The sequence below is a fragment of the Lutra lutra genome, chromosome 3 (genome assembly GCF_902655055.1).
Source record: "Lutra lutra chromosome 3, mLutLut1.2, whole genome shotgun sequence".
Lineage (NCBI taxonomy): Eukaryota > Metazoa > Chordata > Mammalia > Carnivora > Mustelidae > Lutra > Lutra lutra.
The window spans coordinates 69,537,209-69,559,089 of record NC_062280.1 but is presented as its reverse complement, the minus strand read 5'-3'; the positions used below and the strand labels follow the sequence as shown (position 1 = coordinate 69,559,089).

Here is a 21,881-nt window from a genome sequence, read left to right as displayed (position 1 = left end):
TGAGGTTGTAGATTAGTAAAAAGGAACAAGGTTTGTTTCTACAGCTTTAAAGTCTCTGGGGGTAGGGATATCTTTTTACTTCTTAATAAAACATAGGTACCTTTCACACAGAAGATTTACTTTGGGCCTTCAGGGGATACAGGGGAAGGTCTGTCTTTTTCCAAGTAGCTTCAATTCAAAATAACCAATGTGCCATTGTGGCATATTTTAGGGTGGCCTGCCTTGGGCCCCTCCAGTTCCCATAGAGAAGCTGAGCTGGTGACTATAGAGAGACAAACTGAGTTAGTAAATGAGTAGTAAGAGATCTGCAAAGAGAAAAAGGAATATAGATGAGAATGAGGACGAACCAACAGAGAAGAACAAGTCTGAGCCCTTTCCTTCACACCCCATTAAACTAGCCCCCCAGCCCCAGAGATGGATCATTCCTATAAAATATCCGTGCTTCGTTTATCTACTGAAAATATTAGGCCTTTCTTCTAACATATAAGTTAGGTAGAACTTGTCCCATTTGGTTTATGTGGAAGAACACTTTTTCACCAGAGACTGCCTAAGTCCCCCCGTGCTGGGCTGCCAGTGTGTGTCAGGTATGAGGATTTTGGACTTCCTGAGAGACTAAGATGTTAACTTCTGACCGGAGTCATTTCAGAGTTCTTGTAGTGGTATTGAACTCTTACTCCACTACATAGGGAGGCTTGGGATTGCCTTTTCTAATTCATGATCTCCAAGATTTGGGAAGAAAGACCCTAAATGCTGAAAAGAAGGTGGACTTGTGATATACAAGCAGAATTTCTATGATTTTTCAACAGGCATATTTATATGGCATAATTTTACGAACAAAGGAGCCCAAGCCTGTCGTTAGCATTTAGGGTGAAGTGTTTAGTGACAGGAGCCAGGTATCAGTCCATATTGTCCTGAACACTTAGGTGGGAACGCTTTATACACCTTGTTGCCACATAAAATAAAAAGAGGGGTATGATTTACAGACAAGGTCAGGTTGAAACCTGTAATTTTTGAAGCCTGGAGCATTCCATGACCTTTGCCATTGATTATGTTAATGTCCGTACATCTCTATTTTTCATGTGGTCTTACCAGTCTATGAGAGCAGAAGAGGCTGTAAAGTAGCTGATGTAGGTCTGGAGTTTGCTTCTGGCAGCTGTAAAGCTTACTTTTGCCACCCAGCCAAGGAAATCTGCAATTTCCATCCACCCGAATATAGTTTGTGGTATTGGGCAGTCTAACAAGAGGGACAACTGAGCTACTGCCTCTCGTACAATGCTGTTATGTAAACCATTGGGTGATCTGGCAAACTTTTATGCTAGGGTTATTTTTAATCTCCTTGCTGAGTTTGAAAATGCCATTTTCAGTATCAAACCAGAGAGTTTGATTGTAATTGGTATATCACCCAGGAAAAGTCTACTGGCATGTCTGTGTTCCGAGTAAAGGGAAAAATCTTCAGCTGTTCTTTTAACCCTGACAAGAGATAGTCCTTGAGCTTCTGGTGAGATTTTTCTGGGGCCCATGTAACTCACCAGGGAAAAAGGCAGAGTAACTTTTTTCTCATCATGGATATCACACTGTGTTGTTTACCCTTTGCTCATGCTCAGTCCCTCGGGTGTTTACATCGTCAGGGACAAAGACCAGTTCGGGGTACTTTTTGCATTATCTAGATGTTCACATAGTCTACAGTCGGACTGATTAATGTTTGGTAAATTGGCACCAGTGGGTGTTTGGTCTGCGACCAACTTGTTGAAAGAGAGTTGGTAAGAAGACGACAGGGGCTGGAAACCATCCCATAGTGGAAACTTAGAGCAGCTAAATAGGATAGGTAGAGACAAGCATTCTCTAGAAGTCTACCTTTTATTAAATGATTTATAAATGTGGAAAAACTATTAAAAAGAGAAGTGCTTTGTTTTAATATCATGGGGTCTTTTTAAAAAGAAGGGGTAAGGGAAAGAGAAGTTTCTTGATCCATGATCTTGGGAAGGGCTGTCTATAACATGGTACCGTCTGCTTCTGAGGCCTGGAACTGAGCCCTACAAATCCTTATTTTCAGGTCACCTATAAAAGTCCTCTCCCAGTTGTCTTGTGAGTGATGATCTGGCTCTGTTTTAGTGTGGCTTGCATGAATCCCGGGAGGATTTCTTTTCTCTTTCGATGGCAGTGTAGGTGGTCAGTAACACCTTGTAAGCTCCTTTTCAGCAAGGCTACAGTGCATGTTCCCTTCTAAAGACTTTGATGTACATCCAGCCTCCAGGTCGAAAGGGATGGCAAGGTTCATCAGTTGGAGGAGGCCATGCCTCATTTACCTGTTGGTGATATGCTTCAAGTTTAGTAGTTCTTGTGTATAGTTAGTCATAGCATCAGGTTGTTCATTTAACTCAAAAATGAAAGGTTTAGAGATATCAGTAGACAATGGGTGACCAACACTGTTTTTTTAGTTTTATTTATTTATTTATTTTAATGGATTTTATTTAGTTATTTGGGAAAGAAAGAGAATGAGAGAGAGCATGAGAGGGGAGAGGTCAGAGGGAGAAGCAGACTCCCCGCCGAGCAGAGAGCCTAATGTGGGACTTGATCCCAGGACTCCAGGATCATGACCTGAGCTAAAGGCAGTTGCTCAACTGGGCCACCCAGGTGCCCCAATACTGTTTTTTTTTTTTAAACAGATAAATCCATGGCTTCCATATTGAATATTCTGGATCTTAATAAGGGCCAAGTGCAGTGCTTCTGGCCGTTGAAGTCCAGTTTCTTGGCAAGTCTTTCCTTAAAGCCTTTCTAGGTCTAGATTTTTATGTTCCATTTGCCTTGATGATTAAAGTTGATATGGGGTGTGAAATTTTAATGAGTGCCCCAGTTTTTTTGCAAGCAGACTGTTTATTTCTGCTCTAATATGAGTTCTTTGGTCTAACTCAATCCATAAATGAATGTCAAAATGAGGAATAATCCCGGTTTTAATTTCTTTACCACTGTGGCGACATTAGCACATCTGGTTGGATAGCATCCAGTCTATTCACTAAACAGGCCAAACAGGAAGAATAGCTCAGGGCTGGGGACAAGTCTATAAAATCCATTTGAAATGCCACAAAGGGCAATGTGGACCTGGAAGGACTGCTTGGGGCACACTGATTTGGTGAGATGACAAATAGTGCACTGCAAAATAATTTGGTCAGAAATTTTGAGGTTGCCAGGGCAGAACCAACTGTCTTTTAGTTCCTTAATTACTCTGTTTGCACATGTTAACCTAAAAACAAACTGCCAGTTATTTTACCAGCAAAATGGGCTTATATGGGAATAACAGAAAATTGCAGTTTGGGACAAGCAGTTTATGGCAAAATTGTAGGCAAGTCTGCAGAACAAAGGAGAGGAGTGCTTTTTTATAGAGCAGAGGGGTGGGGGGCAGTTGGGGAAGGCTGTTACAAGCCTTGGAGTAAACTGGGAGTTTGAAGTATGGTGGTTTTGCATTGGCCGATTTGTGACTGTCTCTCATTAGTTGAGCTGCTGGGATAGTAGTTTTCACCTGCAAGGTCGTGTCTTCTGTTGGGTCTGCAACTGAAAAGCAGTGGTAGAGTGTGAGAGCTCCCCCCGCTGAACCTCCCAGCTCTGTTTTAGTTTTCCCTTCATTAATTTTCACACGTGTCCCATTTGCGGGGAGGTAAGTGCTAACCAAGAGGTTAAAAGGCGCTACAATAGAATCCATCTGGCAATCATTTGCACCCTTTTGTACCCAGTTATCTTTTTTCAGGTTGAAGGGTATTTGCCTGATAATTAATACTCTTAGTCCGGGATAAAGGTAGGGTTAAAAATCGGGTGGACTGACAATTGGAGAAATATATGATAGTTATCATATGATCTCCCTTTTATGAGGAAGTGGAGATGCAACGTGGGGGGTTTGGGGAGTAGGAAAAGAATAAATGAAACAAGATGGGATCGGGAGGGAGACAAACAGTAAGAGACTCTTAATCTCACAAAACAAATGGAGGGTTGCTGGGGGGTGGGGGTAGGGAGAGGGTGGTGGGGTTATGGACATTGGGGAAGGTATGTGCTATGGTGAGTGCTGCAAAGTGTGTAAACCTGGCAATTCACAGACCTGTACCCCTGGGGCTGATAATACATTATATGTTAATATAAAAATAAAAAAGAAGATCCTTGCTAATGGGAAAAAAAAAATTGGGCAGACTGAGTATTGCGGGGGCGTGAGGGTGTGGTCTCTTTTGGGCCACATATTTAACAGTTCTGTTAGCCTTCTGGTTTCTAAAGATAAAGTATCGATTTCCTTTGTATGAACTAAATAGTAAATAATTACAATTTTAGAAGGGAGGTGAATAGCTTTAACTAGGTCGGCAATTGTGAGCCCTTTAGCAATGGGAGTATCCACCAAAGGTAAGAACCCATGAGATTTCCAAATCGTGCCAACAGCATGGCGACCTCCAGAATCAATGTAAATAGTAGCAGTTTTCCCCTCCCACCAGCATGTAAACTCTGCTGGCCAGAGTTATGAGTTCAGCCACTTGGGCTGTTTTACAGTGAGCAAAGAATATGCCTCGGTTGTTTTGTGTGGGAAAATTATGGCACAATCAGTCATTATGTATCCCTGGAAATTTTGTTTACAGGAGCCATGACAAAATAAACGTTAGTCTGGATTATTTGGAGGGATGTCTGAGAGATGCTGTCGTGGTTTTGAGGTCATACAGTTGTAAGGCGATAGTGGGGAAGAGAGTGGGGCTCTCCATTATTAGAGGGGGAATAAGGTAGCTGGATTTAAAGTTTCTCAATGATGTAAGATGATGAGTTAGTTAGAAGAGCTTATTTGTAAGTGGTCTGTCGTTTTGTCGAGAATTGCTGTGTCTTATGAGCTTGTAAGGGCGCAGGCATATCCTGGGGACACACAAGTCAACAGAGGAGCCTAACGTAAGAGTCCTTGCTTTGTCCAGCAAGGAGCCAGCTGCAAGGAAGTATGGAGGTGCACCTGATGCCACCTGGTCCAATTGGCATGAGAACTATGCTGTTGGCCTTCTTCTAGGAGGCAGAAGCTTGTCCTAGAATCCCTGCAGCAAAGCTGTTATTTTTTTGCAGTATGAATGGAAGGGCTTGTCGAAATTAGGTAAGTGAGGAGTGTGGACAGAGGTCATTTTAAAATTTCAAAAGAGATTAATGCCTCTGAAGACCAGAGTGGGGTGATACCTGAGAAAAGAGCACACAAAGGTTTAACAAAAACTGTAGAATTAGGAATCTGTTGGTGGCAAAATCCAGCTGTCCATAAAAATGGACTTAACTATTTTAGGGAAAGGGCTGGACAAAAGAGACTCAAGGTGTTTTGGAGTGAGCTTTTGAATGCCCTGCGATATCTCGTGTCCTAAATAGGTAACAGTTGCATATACCCACTGATGTTTCGATTTAGAGGTTTTATGGCTTTGTTCAGCTACTGCCTTTAAGTGAATGAGGGAGCTATAAAAGTTCCCTACTCAGGTTGATTACAGAGTAAAAGGGTATCAGCATAGTGCACTAGGGTGGAAGCTTGGGTAAGGATTATAGGGTCCAGGTTGGCTTGAAGGACTTGAGGAAATATTGAGAGAGACTCATAGTAGCCTCTTGGACTGGGAGTCTGTGGCAGTTGTCCCCATTTACATGGAAATGCAAAAAGAAATTTCGAGTCTGGGTGGGATTGAAAAGAAAACTGAGGAAGGTACCAAGGAGTCCCAAAAGAGTTTATTTATGTCCCTCAGGCCCTTTACAAATTAATAAATTTGGTTTCCCTCTAAGTCAACCTTTGCCTTCTTTCTTTACTGGCAAAAGAGGTGTTATGGGGTGAGGGGGTAAAGACAAGGACATCCTATTTTAAGAGAGGGTCCATTATGCCTGGGTGGCTCTTGATTTCCACTCAGGTCATGATCTCAGGGTAATGGGATCGAGCCCCACGTGAGGCTCCACACTCAGGATGGACTCTGCTTGAGATACCCTCTCTCTCTGCCCACCCGCCCACCTCATGTGCATATGCTGGTGCTTTCTCTCTCTCTCTCTCTCTCTCTCTCAAATAAATAAGTCTTTAAAAAAAGAGAGAGAGGGCCTGTTATAGGGTTAATTCCTTGCTCTTGTTTCTAGAGAGATGGTTTTGAGCTACTGATTGAAATGGTTTATTCCTTTTCCAAGAAATGAACCCAGGCTCTGCGCCTCATGACAGTTCAACTTCATTTGCATGTGTAGCCCAAAGACAGATGGGACATCTTTTAAAGATTCATCCTCTTCTGAGGAATTTAGGTTAAAATGGGTTTCACTAAAGTAGGAAACTTGGGATTTGGTCTAATGGTAAAGAAACAAAAATGCTTTTCTCACTAAGGTGTATAGTGGCATTAAATTAACAGAGTTCGCTACCAAGAAGGTTTACTGGTGAGCAGCTGGAAACAAGAAAGGCATGATGAGGGTGAATAGGGCCTAAGGGTCTTGGGGTGGACTGACACACAGGCAATAAAATAGGTTGCCCTGAGACTCTGATAGCCTGAATAGAATCAGAAGTGACAAATAGAGATAAATCTGAGCAGATAGATGGTAGAGGAAGTTGCACCAGTGTCAATTAAGAGATCCAGTTCCTGAGACTCTGTTTTAAGTTTTGTGGTAGGTCTGGCGTGCTACTGAGGATCAGCTGTCACTTAAGGGAGAATTGTCCCTCAGGAGAAATAGGAATTTTCTGAGGGTGTGGGGTTTAGGAGAATTGCTTGTTAAACCCTCCTTTTTCTTAAGCGCAGGACAAATTCTCTTCCAATATCTGCTTTTGTTTCCTACAATATCAGCAATTGCTTAGAGGCAAATAGGGAGATTTCTGATTGAGCTCTGAGTTATTCTCAGCGTCATGCTTCACCTTTCCAAAGGCTGAAGTTGCAAGGCAAGAATTATTGCTTTTGGTTCCTTGTTCTCCCTGCTTTCCTATGAACTATTTTCAAAGAACTGGGTGGGTGCCTCCAGTCTTAGACTCCGCAGTTGCCCTGCCCAACTGACCACATTCTTGTGGATTTGTTTTTTCACATTGGGAGGAAATTTCCCATTACAGCAGAGATTAGAAGATTCTATGTTGTGAGGCTTCTGGAATGAATGCAGTATGCCTTTGAAAAGGTTGTGTAAAATGTTCAACAAAGGCTCTTTGGTGTTCCCCTCCTTTCTGAGTGCATATTTCAACCTTAGACCGACTGATTTGGGGAGGAAAGTGCTCCAGTGTTGCTCTGTTGACCCTTGAATATCAGCCTCTAGCTGAGCCATCTTCTGGTCATTCGTAGGAGTGCTGGGGAGAGGCTCTGACCATCTGTTTCCCTTGTCAAGGGACTTTTCTCCTGGGAGCCATTTGGCCTGTCTGAAAACCACCTGATAATCATAGGCTGGAAGAACCCCTGCAGCAGCCAGTCACGGTCTCTGTGAGGGAGGTGAGATTGTGGATAGTTGCTTGTCTTTGTAATTCCTCTCTAAATTTAGTAGGATTCTTTAAGAATAGAGGTAAAGGAGCTTTACAGTTTAGAAGGTCTGTTACTGTCTAGGGTACATGAACTCTTTGCAGTGGATGTCCAGGGTACATCCATAGACCTTGCATAGGAGTGCTTGAAACTGGCAGAGCCTGATTACAAAGCCCTGGAAAATAGGAGGAATTATAAGGTACAACAAAATGAGCTTTGTTGGACTTCCAGGTGTTCCTGCTAGATTTACTCCCTGAGGTCCAGCATTTACTCAAATAACCTGTTTTCCCTGGGCCTAGAGAAAGGCCAACGTGCTCTCTGTAAATCTTGCAAGAAAGGGAAGATAGGCGGCTGGTTGTTTAAGGGTTCTTCTTGGGGGAATCTGTAGTTCTAGGATTTAAAGAAATTGGTTGAGGAGATGGCACCAGGTTTTGAAGGGAAGAGATCCAAAAGATCTGGAAGGTCAGTGATAGGGATTGGGGGATAAAAGAAGGGCATAAGAAGGACTTATGTCCGATTTGATTTCTAATTCTTGTTTTAAATCTGACTTTAGTTCTTTAATTTTATTAAGGGATTCTCTAAGGTTATCTGCTATACTTTAATGTTTTCCTTTCAGTTTGATACTCCCATAAATACCAGTAAGACAACTGTTTGCAGTCAGAGCTTGGGGTGGGGGGTAGGGGCGGCGGGTGGTGTGGACAAAAAATCACCACAACAACAAAAAGCAGTTTAAATGTAGAAGTTTTTCCAATTCAAAAGATTTGTTGTTTGGCCATAAACATGTGAGATCACCATTAATGTATTAATTCCAATACTAAATATATAGAACCCCGAGGCAACTCTACAGGCTTAGAATAAATCTTTACCATGGATGTAAGAGGTGACCCTGGAGAGGGCATAGATGATGCAACACCCCATGATCCAAAGTTTACTCCCAAAATAGTCCAAGAAGGCAAAAACTTTGTTGCACAGGTGGTAAAAATGATATGGTGTGTAGGTGTCTCTGGCCTCCCACAAATGTGTGACATATCTAGTCACAGACCCACTAATCTGTGACACCAGGCAAGGACTACTCAAATGGGATTTCTCATTTGAGAAATAGTCTCATACCACTGGACCCTGCAGACAGAGATTCCACTAGGCTGACATGGTAAGAAATCTTACCTTCCACTAGCTGTATGTCAGATATCCCACAGTCTCTCAGCTGAGGCAGAGTGAGCAATCTCCAGCAAGTTACAGTATCCTGCTGACTATGCCAACTGTAGGGGAGGAAAAAATTTGCTTTTTTCCCTCAAGATTCTTCCAGCTCCTTTAGTAATTAAATTGACATGAGACAGACTAAAAAGAGGAAAAAAAACCAAAGTTTTATTATGTGTGCATGGAGGCCAGTAATGAAATTGAGACCCAAAGAAATGACCAAGGCAGGCAGTTTTTATGCATTTTAGACAGAGACAATAAGTTTGTGAGGAATTGATGAGGTAAATAAAGCAGATGTTTGGGAGCTTTAACTAGTCAGGAATTCTAAGCAGAATTTGGGCTGAGGTTGTAGATTAGTAAACAGTAACAAGGTTTGTTTCTGCAGCTCTCTCAACTTTAAAGTCTCTACTCTGGTGATAAGGGTGTCTTTTTACTTCTTAGTACAGGAAAGGTAACTTTCAGTGGGAGATTTATTTCCTACCTAAAGCAGATATGGAGGAGGGTCTGAGTGTTCTTGCCCTAGCTGTTTCCCAAGTAGCTTCAATTCAAAGTAACCAGTATTATTTTGGAGTGGCCTTCCCTGGACCCCTATACAGCATGAACATAAGACATGAGATATAGAGAAAGTGATCAAAACATAGCTCTTTTATATGAGCTTTACCAAAGGGCCATATTATTTAACTATGTAGATATAAACCACACTTATATTCCAAGGTTCTGTAAAAGTCTTGTATATCACATATTTCGGCTAGTTCTTCTCAATTAGAATTTTTGATTCATGTTGGCTGGTTTGACTGAAAAAAAGGTCAAAACAGCAATGAACAAGCTAGACTGTATCAGCCTGTTGCTGATACATTACTCTCTGGCTTCATGGGGCTCAGAGAACAAGAGGAGAGAAAAGTTGTATTTATTTTCTTGTCTCCTCCTGCCAGGCCTTGATTTGTGTCCTTCTTTAGTGTGGCCACAGCTCTCTCCCCATGCCCAATGGGCCCTAGAAGTGGTACCCAATTCCCCTGTGTTAATTGGGATGCTTCAGCATCCTGGCTATTTAACTCTGCCAACACCTCTGTTAATAGTCCCTTCAAGCACTTTTCAGTCTCCTTTTCCAGTGTACTGCCATTTCCTGCCCCACAACAGTGACTGATACATCAAAAAAGCTAATTTTTGAAAAAGGTAAAATCATGGCTTTGAAAGTAGCTCTAAAATGAACATGTCATTATCACATTGTGTGCTTTAAATATCTTACAGTTTTGTCCGTTTTATTTATGTTAAGCTGAAAAAAATGAACATGCCAAAAATTTAATTAACGTATCAATTAATTGAGGGGACCAGAAAAAAATGTTATCAGTTCAAAGGAGAACTAAAAAAATAGGAAAAGAGGAGTGAATTAGCAAAGGGCATCAAAATTGCCTTTTAACCCCTTAGGAATCAGAAACTCTCCATCTGACAGTTTGTTTTCATGGATATAGGCAAGAATTTGCATTATCAGTTATCTACAATTTACAGAGTTATAGCTCAAAGAGAATGAATCAGAATCAGACACCTTAGAAAGTCATGCTGTAAGCAGAGCTTTGTATTCTACTGGAGCATGATTTTTTTTTTTCCTACATATAGTTGCCTTCTTTCCTTCAGGAGAAAAAAAATACAATTTTTAAAATTTTTAAAAATTTGTTATTATTGAAGTATAGTTGACATACAACGTTATTAGTTTCAGGAGTACAACATAGCAAATCAGCAGCTCCATACATTATGCAGTGCTCACCACAATGAGTGTAGTTACCATATATCACCACACAATGTTATTATAGTATTGTTGACTGTATTCCCTATTCTGTACTTTCATCTCAGTAATGTATTTATTTTATAACCAGAAGTTTGTACCACCCCCCTTTTTTTTGGTGAAGATTTTATTTATTTATTGTGAGAGAAAGAGAGCACAAGCAGAGGGGAGGGGCAGAGGGAGAGGGAGAAGCAGTCACTCCTCCCACCCCTGCTGAGTAAGGAGCCTAATGCAGGGCTCCATCTCAGGTCCCCGGGATCATGACCTGAGACAAAGACGGACACTTAACTGACTGAGCCACCAGACGCCCAGCAGTTTGTACCTCTTAGTCTCCTTTACCTATTTTGCCCATCCTGCAATCCTTGTCTCATCTGGCAAGCAAGAGTTTGTTCTCTATATCTATGAATAGTTTCTGTTTTGTTTTTTTAATATTCACATAAAAAATGTTTTTTATATTTTTATATTTGTTTTTTATATTCAAATACCATCATATGGTATTTGTCTTTGTCTTTCTGACTTATTTCACTTGTCATAATGCTCTCTAGGTCCATCCATGTTGTCACAAAGGCAAGATCTCACTCACTTTTTATGGCTGAGTAATATTCCATTGGATATATATACCATGTCTTTATTCATTTATTGAGAGACCCTAAGGTTGCTTCCGTATCTTGGTTAATATAAATAATGCTACAATAAACATAGGGGTGCATGTATCTTTTTGAATTAGTATTTGCTTTCTTTGGGTAAATACCCAGTAGCAGAATTACTGGATCATATAGTATTTATATGTCAGTTTTCTTGTCAAATCTCCATACTGTTTCCATGTAGTTGCACCAGTATACCCACCAATAGTGCATGAGGGTTTTGTTTTCCACATCCTCACTAACACTGGTTATTGCAAGTCTTTTTGTTACTAACCATTCTTACTGGTATGAGGTGATAATCTTGTGGTTTGATTTGCTTTTCCCTGATGACTAGTCATATTGAGCATCTTTTTATATATCTGTTGGTCATCTGTGTCTTCTTTGGAAAAATTTCAGGTTTTCTCATTTTTTAATTGGGTTATTTGTACTTTTGATGTTGAATTGTATACGTTCTTTATATATTTCATATATTAACCCCTTATTGGATATGTCATTTGCAAATATCTTCTCTCATTCAGTAGGTTGCCTTTTCATTTTGTTGATGGTTTCCTTCGCTATAAAAGTTATTTTGTTGTAGTCCTAATAGTTTAATTCTGCTTTTTGTTTCTTTTGCCTGAGGAAACATATCTATAAATATGTTGCTAAGGTTGATATCCAGGAGATTACTGCTTTTTTTTGTCCTAGGAGTTTTATGGTTCCAGGTCTCACATTTAGGTCTTTAATTCATTTTGAGCTTATCTTTTTTTTTTTTTTAAGATTTTATTTATTTATTTGACAGACAGAGATCACATGTAGGCAGAGAGGCAGGCAGAGAGAGAAGGGGAAGCAGGCTCCCCGCTGAGCAGAGAGCCCAATGCGGGGCTCGATCCCAGAACCCTGGGATCATGATTTGAGCTGAAGGCAGAGGCTTTAACCCACTGAGCCACCCAGGCGTCCCTTGAGGTTATCTTTACGTGTTCTGAGAAAGTGGACCAGTTTTTTTTTTAAAGGTTTATTTATTTATTTTAGAGGGGGAGAGAGAGAGAGAGTAGAGGAGGAGGGCAGAGGGAGAGGGAGAGTCTTAAGCAGACTCCACACTGAGCACAGAGCCTGATCGTGGAGCTTCATCTCGTGATCTTGAGATTACAGCCTGAGCCAAAATCAAGAGTCCAGTGCTTAACCACAGAAGCCACCCAGGTACTCTCAGTTGTATTCTTTTGCACATACCTGTCCAGTTCTCCCAGCATCTTTTATTGATGAGACTGTCTTTTCCCCATTGTATATTCTTGCCGCCTTTGTCATAGAATAATTGGCCATATAAGCATGGGTTTATATTTGGGCTCCCCATCCTGTTCTGTTGATATGTGTGTCTGTTTTTGTGCCAGTACCACACTGTTTTGATTACTATAGCTTTGTAGGATAGCTTGAAATTTGGGACTGTGATAACCAGCTTTGTTCCTTCTCAAGATTGCTTTAGCTATTTGGGGGGGTCTTTTATGGTTCCATACAAATTTGTTCTAGTTCTGTGGAAAATATTATTGTTATTTTGATAGGAATTATACTGAATCTGTAGATTGTTTTGGGTAGTATGGACATTTTAACAATATTAATTTAGTCCATGAACATGGTATATCTTTGCATTTGGTTGTGTTCTCCTCAATTTCTTTCATCAGTGTCTTACAGTTTCCAGACTATAGGTCTTTTACCTCCTTGGTTAAATTTATCTGTAGGTATTTTATTCTTTTTGTGCAATTGTAAAGGGGATTATTTTGTTAATTTCTTTTTTCCTACTTTATTATTACTGTATAGAAATACAGTAGATTTCTGTATATTAATTTTATACCCTAAAACTTTATTGCATTCATTTATTAGGTTTAATGGTTTTTTGGTGGAGTCTTTAAATATAGTATCATGTCATCTGCAAATAGTGACAGTTTTACATTTTCCTTAACTAATTTGAATACCTTTGATTTCTTTTTCTTGTCTGATTGCTATGATAAAATTTCCAGTACTCTGTTGAATAAAAGGGTGAAGTGGATATCCTTGTCTTGTTCCTGACCTTAGGGGAAAACCTTTCAATTTTCATCATTGAGTATAATGTTAGCTTTGGCTTTGTCATATATGGCCTTTATCATTTTGAGGTATGTTTTCTTTGTGCCAACTTTGTTGAAAGCTTTTTTCATGAATGGATGTTGTATTATGTCAAATGCTTCTTGTGCATCTGTTCAGACGATCATATGGTTTTTATTCTTCATTTTTGAATGGGATGTATTATGTTGAGTGATACGCAGATATTGAACCATCCTTGCATCCCTGGAATAAATCCCCCTTGATTGTGGTGAATGATCCTTTTATTTATTCATTTGTTTGTTTGTTTACTTAACATATCATGTATTATTTGCCCCAGGGGACAGGTCTGTGAATCATCTTACACATTTCACAGCACTCACCATAGCACATACCTTCCCCAGTGTCCATAACGCAGCCACCCTATCCCTACCCCCGACCCCCCAGCAACCCTTAGTTTGTTCTGTGAGAGTAAGAGTCTCTTATGGTTTGTCTCCTTCCTGATCCCATCCTGTTTCATTTTTTCCTTACCCAGACCCCCAAACCCCCTATGCTACCTCTCAAATTTCTCATATGAGGGAGATCATATAACAATTGTCTTTCTCTGATTGACTTATTTCACTCAACATAATACCCTCTAGTTCCATCCACATCGTTGCAAATGGCAAGATTTCATTTCTTTTGATGGCTGCATAGTATTCCACTGTATATATATGCCACATCTTCTTTATCCATTCATCTGTTGATGGACACCTTGGTTCCTTCCATAGTTTGACTATTGTGGACATTGCTGCTATAAACATTCGGGTGCATGTGCCCCTTTGAATCACTACATTTATATCTTTAGGGTAAATACCCAGTAGTGCTATTGCTGGGTCGTGGGGTAGCTCTATTTTCAACTCTTTGAGGAACCTTCATAGTGTTTTCCAGAGTGGCTACACCAGCTTGCATTCCCACCAGCAGTGAAGGAGGGTTCCCCTTTCTCCTCATCCTTGCCAACGTCTGTTGTTTCCTGACTAGTTAATTTTAGCCATTCTGACTGGCATGAGGTGGTATCTCATTGTGGTTTTGATTTTTATTTCTCTGATGCCAAGTGATGTGGAGCACTTTTTCATGTGTCTGTTGGCCATTTGGATGCCTTCTTTGGAGAAATGTCTGTTCATGTCTTCTGCCCATTTCTTGATTGGATTATTTGTTCTTTGGGTGTTGAGTTTGGTAAGTTCTTTATAGATTTTGGATACTAGCTCTTTATCCAATATGTCATTTCCAGATATCTTCTCCCATTCTGTCAATTGTCTTTTGATTTTGTTCACTGTTTCCTTTGTTGTGCAGAAGCTTTTGATCTTGATGAAGTTCCAATAGTTCATTTGTGCCCTTGCTTCCCTTGCCTTTGGGAATGTTTCTAGGAAGAAGTTGCTGCAGCTTGAGGTTGAAGAGGTTGCTGCCTGTGTTCTCCTCAAGAATTTTGATGGATTCCTGTCTCACATGGAGGTCTTTCATCCATTTTCAGTCTATTTTTGTGTGTGGTGTAAGGAAATGGTCCAGTTTCATTCTTCTGCATGTGGCTGTCCAATTTTCCCAACACCATTTGTTGAAGACACTGTCTTTTTTCCATTGAACATTCTTTCCTGCTTTGTCCCAGATTAGTTGACCATAAAGTTGAGGATCTATTTCTGGGCTCTCTATTCTGTTCCAATGATCAATGTGTCTGTTTTGTGCCAGTACCATACTATCTTGATGATTACAGCTTTGTAATACAGCTTGAAGTCTGGAATTATGATGCCACCAACTTTGGCTTTCTTTATCAACATTCCTCTGGCTATTCAGGGCCTTTTCTGGTTCCATATAAATTTTAGGATTATTTGTTCCATTTTGTTGAAAAAAATTGATGGTATTTTGATAGGGATTGCATTAAATGTATAGATTGCTTTAGGTAGCATAGACATTTTCACAATATTTGTTCTTCCAATCCATGAGCATGGAACATTTTTCCATTTCTTTGTGTCCTCCTCCATTTTTTTCATGAGTACTTTATAGTTTTCTGAGTACAGATTCTTTGCCTCTTTAGTTAGGTTTATTCCTAGGTATCTTATGGTTTTGGGTGCAATTGTAAATGGGATCAACTCCTTAATTTCTCTTTCTTCTGTCTCGCTGTTGGTGTGTAGAAATGCATCTGGTTTCTATGCATTGATTTTATATCCTGACACTTGACTGAATTCCTGTATGAGTTCTAGCAGTTTTGGAGTGGAGTCTTTCGGGTTTTCCACATAAAGTATCATATCATCTGCAAAGAGTGAGAGTTTGACTTCTTCTTTGCCAATTCAGGTGCCTTTTATTTCTTTTTGTTTTCTGATCGCTGAGGCTAGGACTTCTAGTACTATGTTGAATAGCAGTGGTGATAGAGGACATCCCTGCTATGTTCTGACCTTAGGAGAAAAGCTCTGTTTTTCCCCATTGAGAATGATATTCACTGTGGGTTTTTCATAGATGGCTTTGATATGATATGAGGCATGTACCCTCTATGCCTACACTGTGAAGAGTTTTGATCGAGAAAGGGTGCTGTACTTTGTCAAATGCTTTTTAAGCATCTATTGAGAGTATCATATGGTTCTTGTTCTTTCTTTTTTTAATGTATTGTATCACATTGATTGATTTGCGGATGTTGAACCAACCTGGCAGCCCAGGAATAAATCCCACTTGGTTGTAGTGAATAATCCTTTTAATGTACTGTTGGTGAATGATCCTTTTAATGTGTTGTTGAATTGGTTTGCTAATATTTTGTTAAGGATTTTTTTTTTTTTTTGCAACTGTGTTCATTAGGGATATTGGCCTATAGTTTTCTTTTTTTTTTTCTTTTTTCTTAGTGTCTTTGTCTGGTTCTGTATCAGAGTAATGCTGGCCCTTTTGAATGAATTTACAAATTCTCCTTTTTTGTTTGTTTGTTTTTTGTTTTGTTTTGTTTTTGGAATGAGTTGAGAAGAATAGGTATTAACTCTTTAAATGTTTGGTAAAATTCACCTGTGAAGTCATCTGGTCCTGGACTTTTGTTTGTTGGGAGTTTTTGATTACTGATTGAACTTTGTTACTAGTAATCAATCTATTCAAATTTTCTGTTTCTTTGTGATTCAGTCTTGAAGACTATTTGTTTCTAGGAACTTATCCATTTCTTTTAAGTTGTCCAACTTGTTGGCGCATATATATATATATATATATATATATACACACACACACATATATATACGTATATATATATATATATATATATATATTTTTTTTTTTTTTTTTTTTTTTTGGTAGTCTCTTAGAATGCTTTGTATTTCTTGGTGTCACTTGTTATTTCTCTTCTTTCATTTCTGATTTAATTTATTTGAATCCTCTATCTTTTGTTGATTAGCCTGGCTAAAGATTTAACAAAAGTTTTGTTTATCTTTCAAAAAATCCAGCTCCTGGTTTCATTAATATATTCTATTAATTAAAATCTTTATTTAATTTATTTCTGCTCTTCTTCCTCCTACTATTGTTGGGCTTTGTTTGTTCTTTTTCTAGTTCCTTCACATGGAAGGTTGGATTGCTTAAGATTTTTTTGTTTCTTGAGGTAGGCCCTTATTGCTATAAACCTCCTTCTTTGAATTGCTTTTGCTCTGTCTCAATGACTTTAGACCATCCTGTTTCCATTTTCATTTTCTTACAGTTATTTTTTTATTTCTTCTTTGATTTCTTCATTGGCCCATTGGTTATTTAGTAACATGTTGTTTAGCCTCTGTGTGTTTGTACTTTTTCTAGGTTTTGTTTTTTTTTTTTTTAACTGATTTCTAGTTTCATACCATCATGGTTAGAAAAGATGCTTGATATAATTTTGGTGTTCTTAAATTTATTGAGACTTGTTTCATGGTCTAACATGTGATCTCTCCTGGAGACGGTTCCTTGGTCACTTGAAAAGAATATATATTCTGCTGTTTTTGGATGGATTGTTTTGTATCTATCTGTTAAGCGCATTTGTTCTTATGTGTCATTTAAAGCCACTGTTTTCTTATTGATTTTTTTAAAAATCTGGTTGATCTATCCATTGATTTAAGTGGGCTGCTGAAGTCCCCTACTATTATTGTATAACCATCAGTGCCCCCCTTTATGTCCATTGTTAATTTGCTTAATGTATTTGGATGCTTCTATTTGGGGTACATAGATATTTACAATTGTTATATTCTCTTGTTAGATGGATCCCTTTGTCATTGTGTAATGCCCTTCTTTGTCTCTCATTATAGTCTTTGTTTTAAAGTCTATTTTGTCTGTTATAAGTACTGCTCCCAGCTTTCTTTTTCACTTCCATTTGAATGAAATATCTTTTTCTGTCCCTTCACTTTCAGTCTGTATGTGTCTTTTAGGTATGAAGTGAGTCTGTGGTAGGCAGCAATAGATGGGTCTTGTTTTTTTTAATTCAGTCACCCCCATCTCTTTTGATTGGAGCAATTATATAATTTATATTTAAAGTGATTATTGATAGGCACGTGCTTATTGCCGTTTTGTTCATTGCTTTCTGGTTGTTTTTGTAGTTCTATTTTTTAAGCCTCTTGCTCTCTTCCCTTGGGATTGATAATTTTCTTTATTGTTATCCTTTGATTCCTTCCTCTTTATTTTTTTTTTAAAGATTTTATTTATTTATTTGGCAGAGAGAGACATCACAAGTAGGCAGAGAGGCAGATGTGGGGGGGGAAGCAGGCTCCCTGCTGAGCAGAGAACCTGATGCGGGACTCAATTCCAGGACCCTGAGATCATGACCTGAGCCGTAGGCAGAGGCTTTAACCCACTGAGCCACCCAGGTGCCCCTTCCTCTTTATTTTTTTTGTCTGCTATAGGTTTTTGGTTTGTGGTTACCATGAGGTTCATCTATACCATCCTAAATATATAGCAGTCTGTATTAAGTCGATGGCTCCTTAAGCTTGAACCCATTCTAGGATTACATTTTTCTCACCTCCTCGTTTTATGTGCATGATGTCATATTTTGCATTTTTATTTTGTTACTCCTGTAACTAATTTTCTTAGTTATAATCGATTTTACTAATTTTGTGATTTAACCTTTATACTAGCTTTATTAGTGATTGATCTACAACTCTTATAGTATGTTTGCTTTTTTACTCACAAATTTTTTCCTTTTGTATTTTTCTTCTATGACCTTTTCTTTTCCACTGGAAGAAGTCCCTTTAATATTTCTTATAATGCCAGTTTATTGATGGTGATTTTTTAACTTTTGTTTGTCTGGGAAACTTTGTCTCTCAATTCTGAGTGCTAATCATAACCAGGTTGAGTGTTCCGGGTTGTACATTGTTTTCCCTTGTAACACTTTGAATATAACGTGCCACTCTTTTGTGGCCTACAATTTCTGCTGGAAAGTGAGCTGGTAGCTCATGGGATTTACCTTATACATTGCTAATTGCTTTTCTATTCCTGCTTTTAAGTTTCTCTTTATATCTTTAATCTTTGATGTTTTAATTATTATTTGTGTTGGTGTGGAACTCCTTGGATTCATCTTTTTGGGGACTGTCTCTGCTTCCACTTGGATGTCTGCTTACTTTCCCAGGTTTGGAAGTTTTCAGTGATTATTTCTTCAAATAAGTTTTCTGCCCCTTTCTCTCTCTTATTCTGGAACCCTATAATGCAAATGTTAGTATACTTGACTTGTCCCAGAATCCGTTTATCCTCATTTTTAAAATTCTTTTTTCTTTTTGCTGCTCAGCTTGGCTGCTTTCCATTAGCCTGTTATTCAGGTCACTGATTCATTCTTCCACATTCCCTAATTTGCTGTTGATTCCCTCTGGTGTGTGTGTGTGTGTGTGTGTGTGTGTTCCTTCATTTCAGTTGTATTCTCCAACTCTGGCTCATTTTTGTATTTTCTGTCTCTTTGATGAAGTTCTAACTCTGTTCAGCCACTCTTCTCTCTGGTGAGCATCTTTATGATCATTACTTTGAACTCTTTATCAGGTAGATTGCTTATCTCTGTTTTGTTTAGTTCTCTTTCTGAAGTTTTGTCTTTTTCTTTCATTTTGAGCATAGTCCTCTGTTTCTTTCTTTTTTTCTTTTTCTTTCTTTTTTTTTTTTTTACTTTCTGTGTTTGTTTCAGTGAATTAGACAGAATAGCTACTTCCCTTAGTCTTGAAGGAATGACATTGTGTAAGAATGTGCCTGGTAGCTTTGGTTTTCTGGCTGGAGCTGAGGTGGGTATGGGCCAGGAGCAGCCTGGAAAGACAGTTGAAGTTGAAGTGGACACAGTCCAGGAGGGCCCCAGGATGTCCTCTGCAGGGGACTCCCTGACAAAATAGCAGGAGCTAAAGCGGGTGCAGGCTGGGAGGTCCTTGATGTTCCACCCAAGGAGTGCTCTAGCACATTATCTGGGGCAGAAGCACATGTGATCTTGTGTGTCCTGGGGTGCTTTATATTTGTGTTATCTTGGCAACATAACTGTAGTTATAGTGGGCACTGTCCTTTGGTGTCTCAGTGTGCATCACACTGGGGCTACTTTGGTGGGATGGTTGGAGCTTTGGTAGAAAGGCTAGAGCTTAGGTGGGCAGGGATTGGGGGAATGCTGCTCTCTTAGTGTTGCTGGGTGATCTGGGGTCTGGATCCAGCCTGTCCTAGAGATGTTGCTGAAGGTTCTTGGTCTTGGCACAAGGAAAAACATTCAAGGACAGACACAATGCAGTTGTATGAGCAACACAAGTGGGGAAGTTTATTAAAGCTGGAGAGAGAGAGCTGTGTACCCTGAGGGTTGGTTTTCTTTTATTAGCCCTTGAAATATTCATTACTCAGGGTAGGGATTTCTTGGAAGCAAGATTTCGTGCCTTTTCTTCCTTATTTGGCCAGGAGTTTCCTGTCATGCCACCTGCCATTTTGAGCCTGTCTGGTTTGAGCTGACTTTTTGTGGAGTGCTGCCAGGACATGCCTCTGACTTTCCCAAGAGCTGGCCAGGACTTCTGCTTTCCTATTAGAGCTGTCTACTTTTAACAGCCCTCCATCAAGGACTCTGGGCTCAAAAAAACCTTTTAAGGAAAAGTTGGGTGATGATGCATCTCCTTTAAGTACTTCATGATGGTGTGGGATGTTGACCTTGCCTGAGGGCTCCAGAAATCCTTGCTATCTAAGTTTTAGGAAACCCGGATGGAGAGTAGGGAGTAGAAGGAAGTCTTGGGTTGGACTAGTGGGTGTTAATAGTCATTTGTTTCTGGGTTTCTTTCAGGATTGTTGCAAACCAACATCTGGAGATCCACCTGGCATAGGCAAAAGGAAATCAGTTTTATTACAGATCTAAACATCAGAATAAGGAGTATGGTTATTAGGGTCCAAGAAGAGGTTATAACCACAAAAGGCCTGGAAACTAGGAGAAAAAGAAGTCCCACCAGGAGAAGGAGGTGGAGGAGGTCAGGTGGGTTTATGGAGCACTGTGGTCCAGTTAGCTACTGCCCTGGTGACCTGGAGGCTTTTAACTTCTCCAGATGAATTGATTCATACACAGCATGCTGTGGTTGCCATTGTGCAGACTTTCCCAATTTTTGTAAGAATGTCGTCAAGGGCATCTTGTAGCCAGGTGGCTTATTGCCTTATTTTATCTATGTGGATTCTTTCTTCCCAGGAGTAATACAGGTGCAGCAGGCTGTGTTAGCCATCATATAAACTGTGCCTTATTTAGCAAACAATCACGTAATTAATAAGAGGCATTTCTTTGAAAACAAGAGGAAAATAAGTAAATGAGTAGAGCAAATTACAAACCCAGTGTCTGAGTCCTGAGTGCTGCCAATGATAAAGTTTAAGTGTCAGGCTCAAAATGTTCAGCTGGAGTGGGAACCAGTGGCAATCTGATGGGTCCTTCTGGTTTGTATTTTAAATGTTTCTGGTGATCCTTTTGAGTGGCCCATAGAGCAACAGGCACTAAGATGATCTATACATGAATTTTGTGGCCGTTTCTTTGAAGTTTTCCTCAAGTCTCCAGCTTCCATTTGCAGGGCTTCGGGGAAAAGGGCAGTTTTTGTTTTTAATGACTTTAAGTCAAAAGAATGGGCAAAGGTTGGAAACCTTAGTTTGGAGAGTCATAGGCAGATAGCCGAGGAAATCAGGATTATTCAGGCTCCAGCCAGTCTTATAGGCAAACAGCAAATGCTAAAAGACAGTCAGAACTAGAATCTAACATCTACAAAGATGTGTTACTGAAACATAATTTTTCTCTAAAAGCACCCACTTTTCCATCACAGATAGCAAAATCGGGACTAACCCATTTGTAAGATAAGTCCAGTTTTAACAACCTTCGCGTAATTATTTACATAAACTCAACAAGTATAGTGATTGACCATGTAAGTTTTCTTTTAATCTACTTCGCTGGAAATTTTATAAGGAATTTCAGATTGAGTCTTTAATGGCATCTCAAGGCCAGAAGCTGAGCCAAATATTTACCATCAGATTTGCCTGCAGTGCCTATAGATTTGGATGAATTCCACTTACGGTCCCCAAAATATCCTGAGGTTTCCTGCACCTGTGATGAAGTGACACTCTTTACTCACCTGGTAAGGCTGCTGGGAACTCTGCAAGCAAGAGTCTTAACATTTAATGTTTCTAAGGGGCTCCGTGGGCTTCATAAAGTCAACCATAGTTCCTTAATGCTGTCTGGTCATATCTGAGTCTGTGCATGACTCTATGACATTCCAGTCAAAGCTTTGGTAATATAACCAGTGCTTCTAGTGGTGTCTTGTTACAAGGAGAACAGATTCTCATTGAACTTATGCAAATAATTATAAC

At 39.5% G+C, this 21,881-nt stretch overlaps 1 protein-coding gene across 7 annotated transcripts in view; it reads left to right on the top strand.

Annotated features, from left to right (window-relative positions):
- LOC125095732 (proline-rich protein HaeIII subfamily 1-like) overlaps nt 1-21,881 on the top strand; it is a 95,404-nt gene that overhangs the window by 4,625 nt on the left and 68,898 nt on the right. Inside the window, exon 3 of one of the 7 annotated variants that reach the window (XM_047722169.1) lies at nt 2,667-2,752. The exons of 5 other annotated variants lie outside the window; for them this stretch is intronic. In XM_047722169.1, the coding sequence (XP_047578125.1) occupies nt 2,667-2,752 (86 nt within the window). Of the gene's footprint in view, nt 1-2,666; nt 2,858-21,881 lie in introns of those variants that run through there. One more of the 7 variants, XM_047722168.1, reaches the window with a different exon arrangement.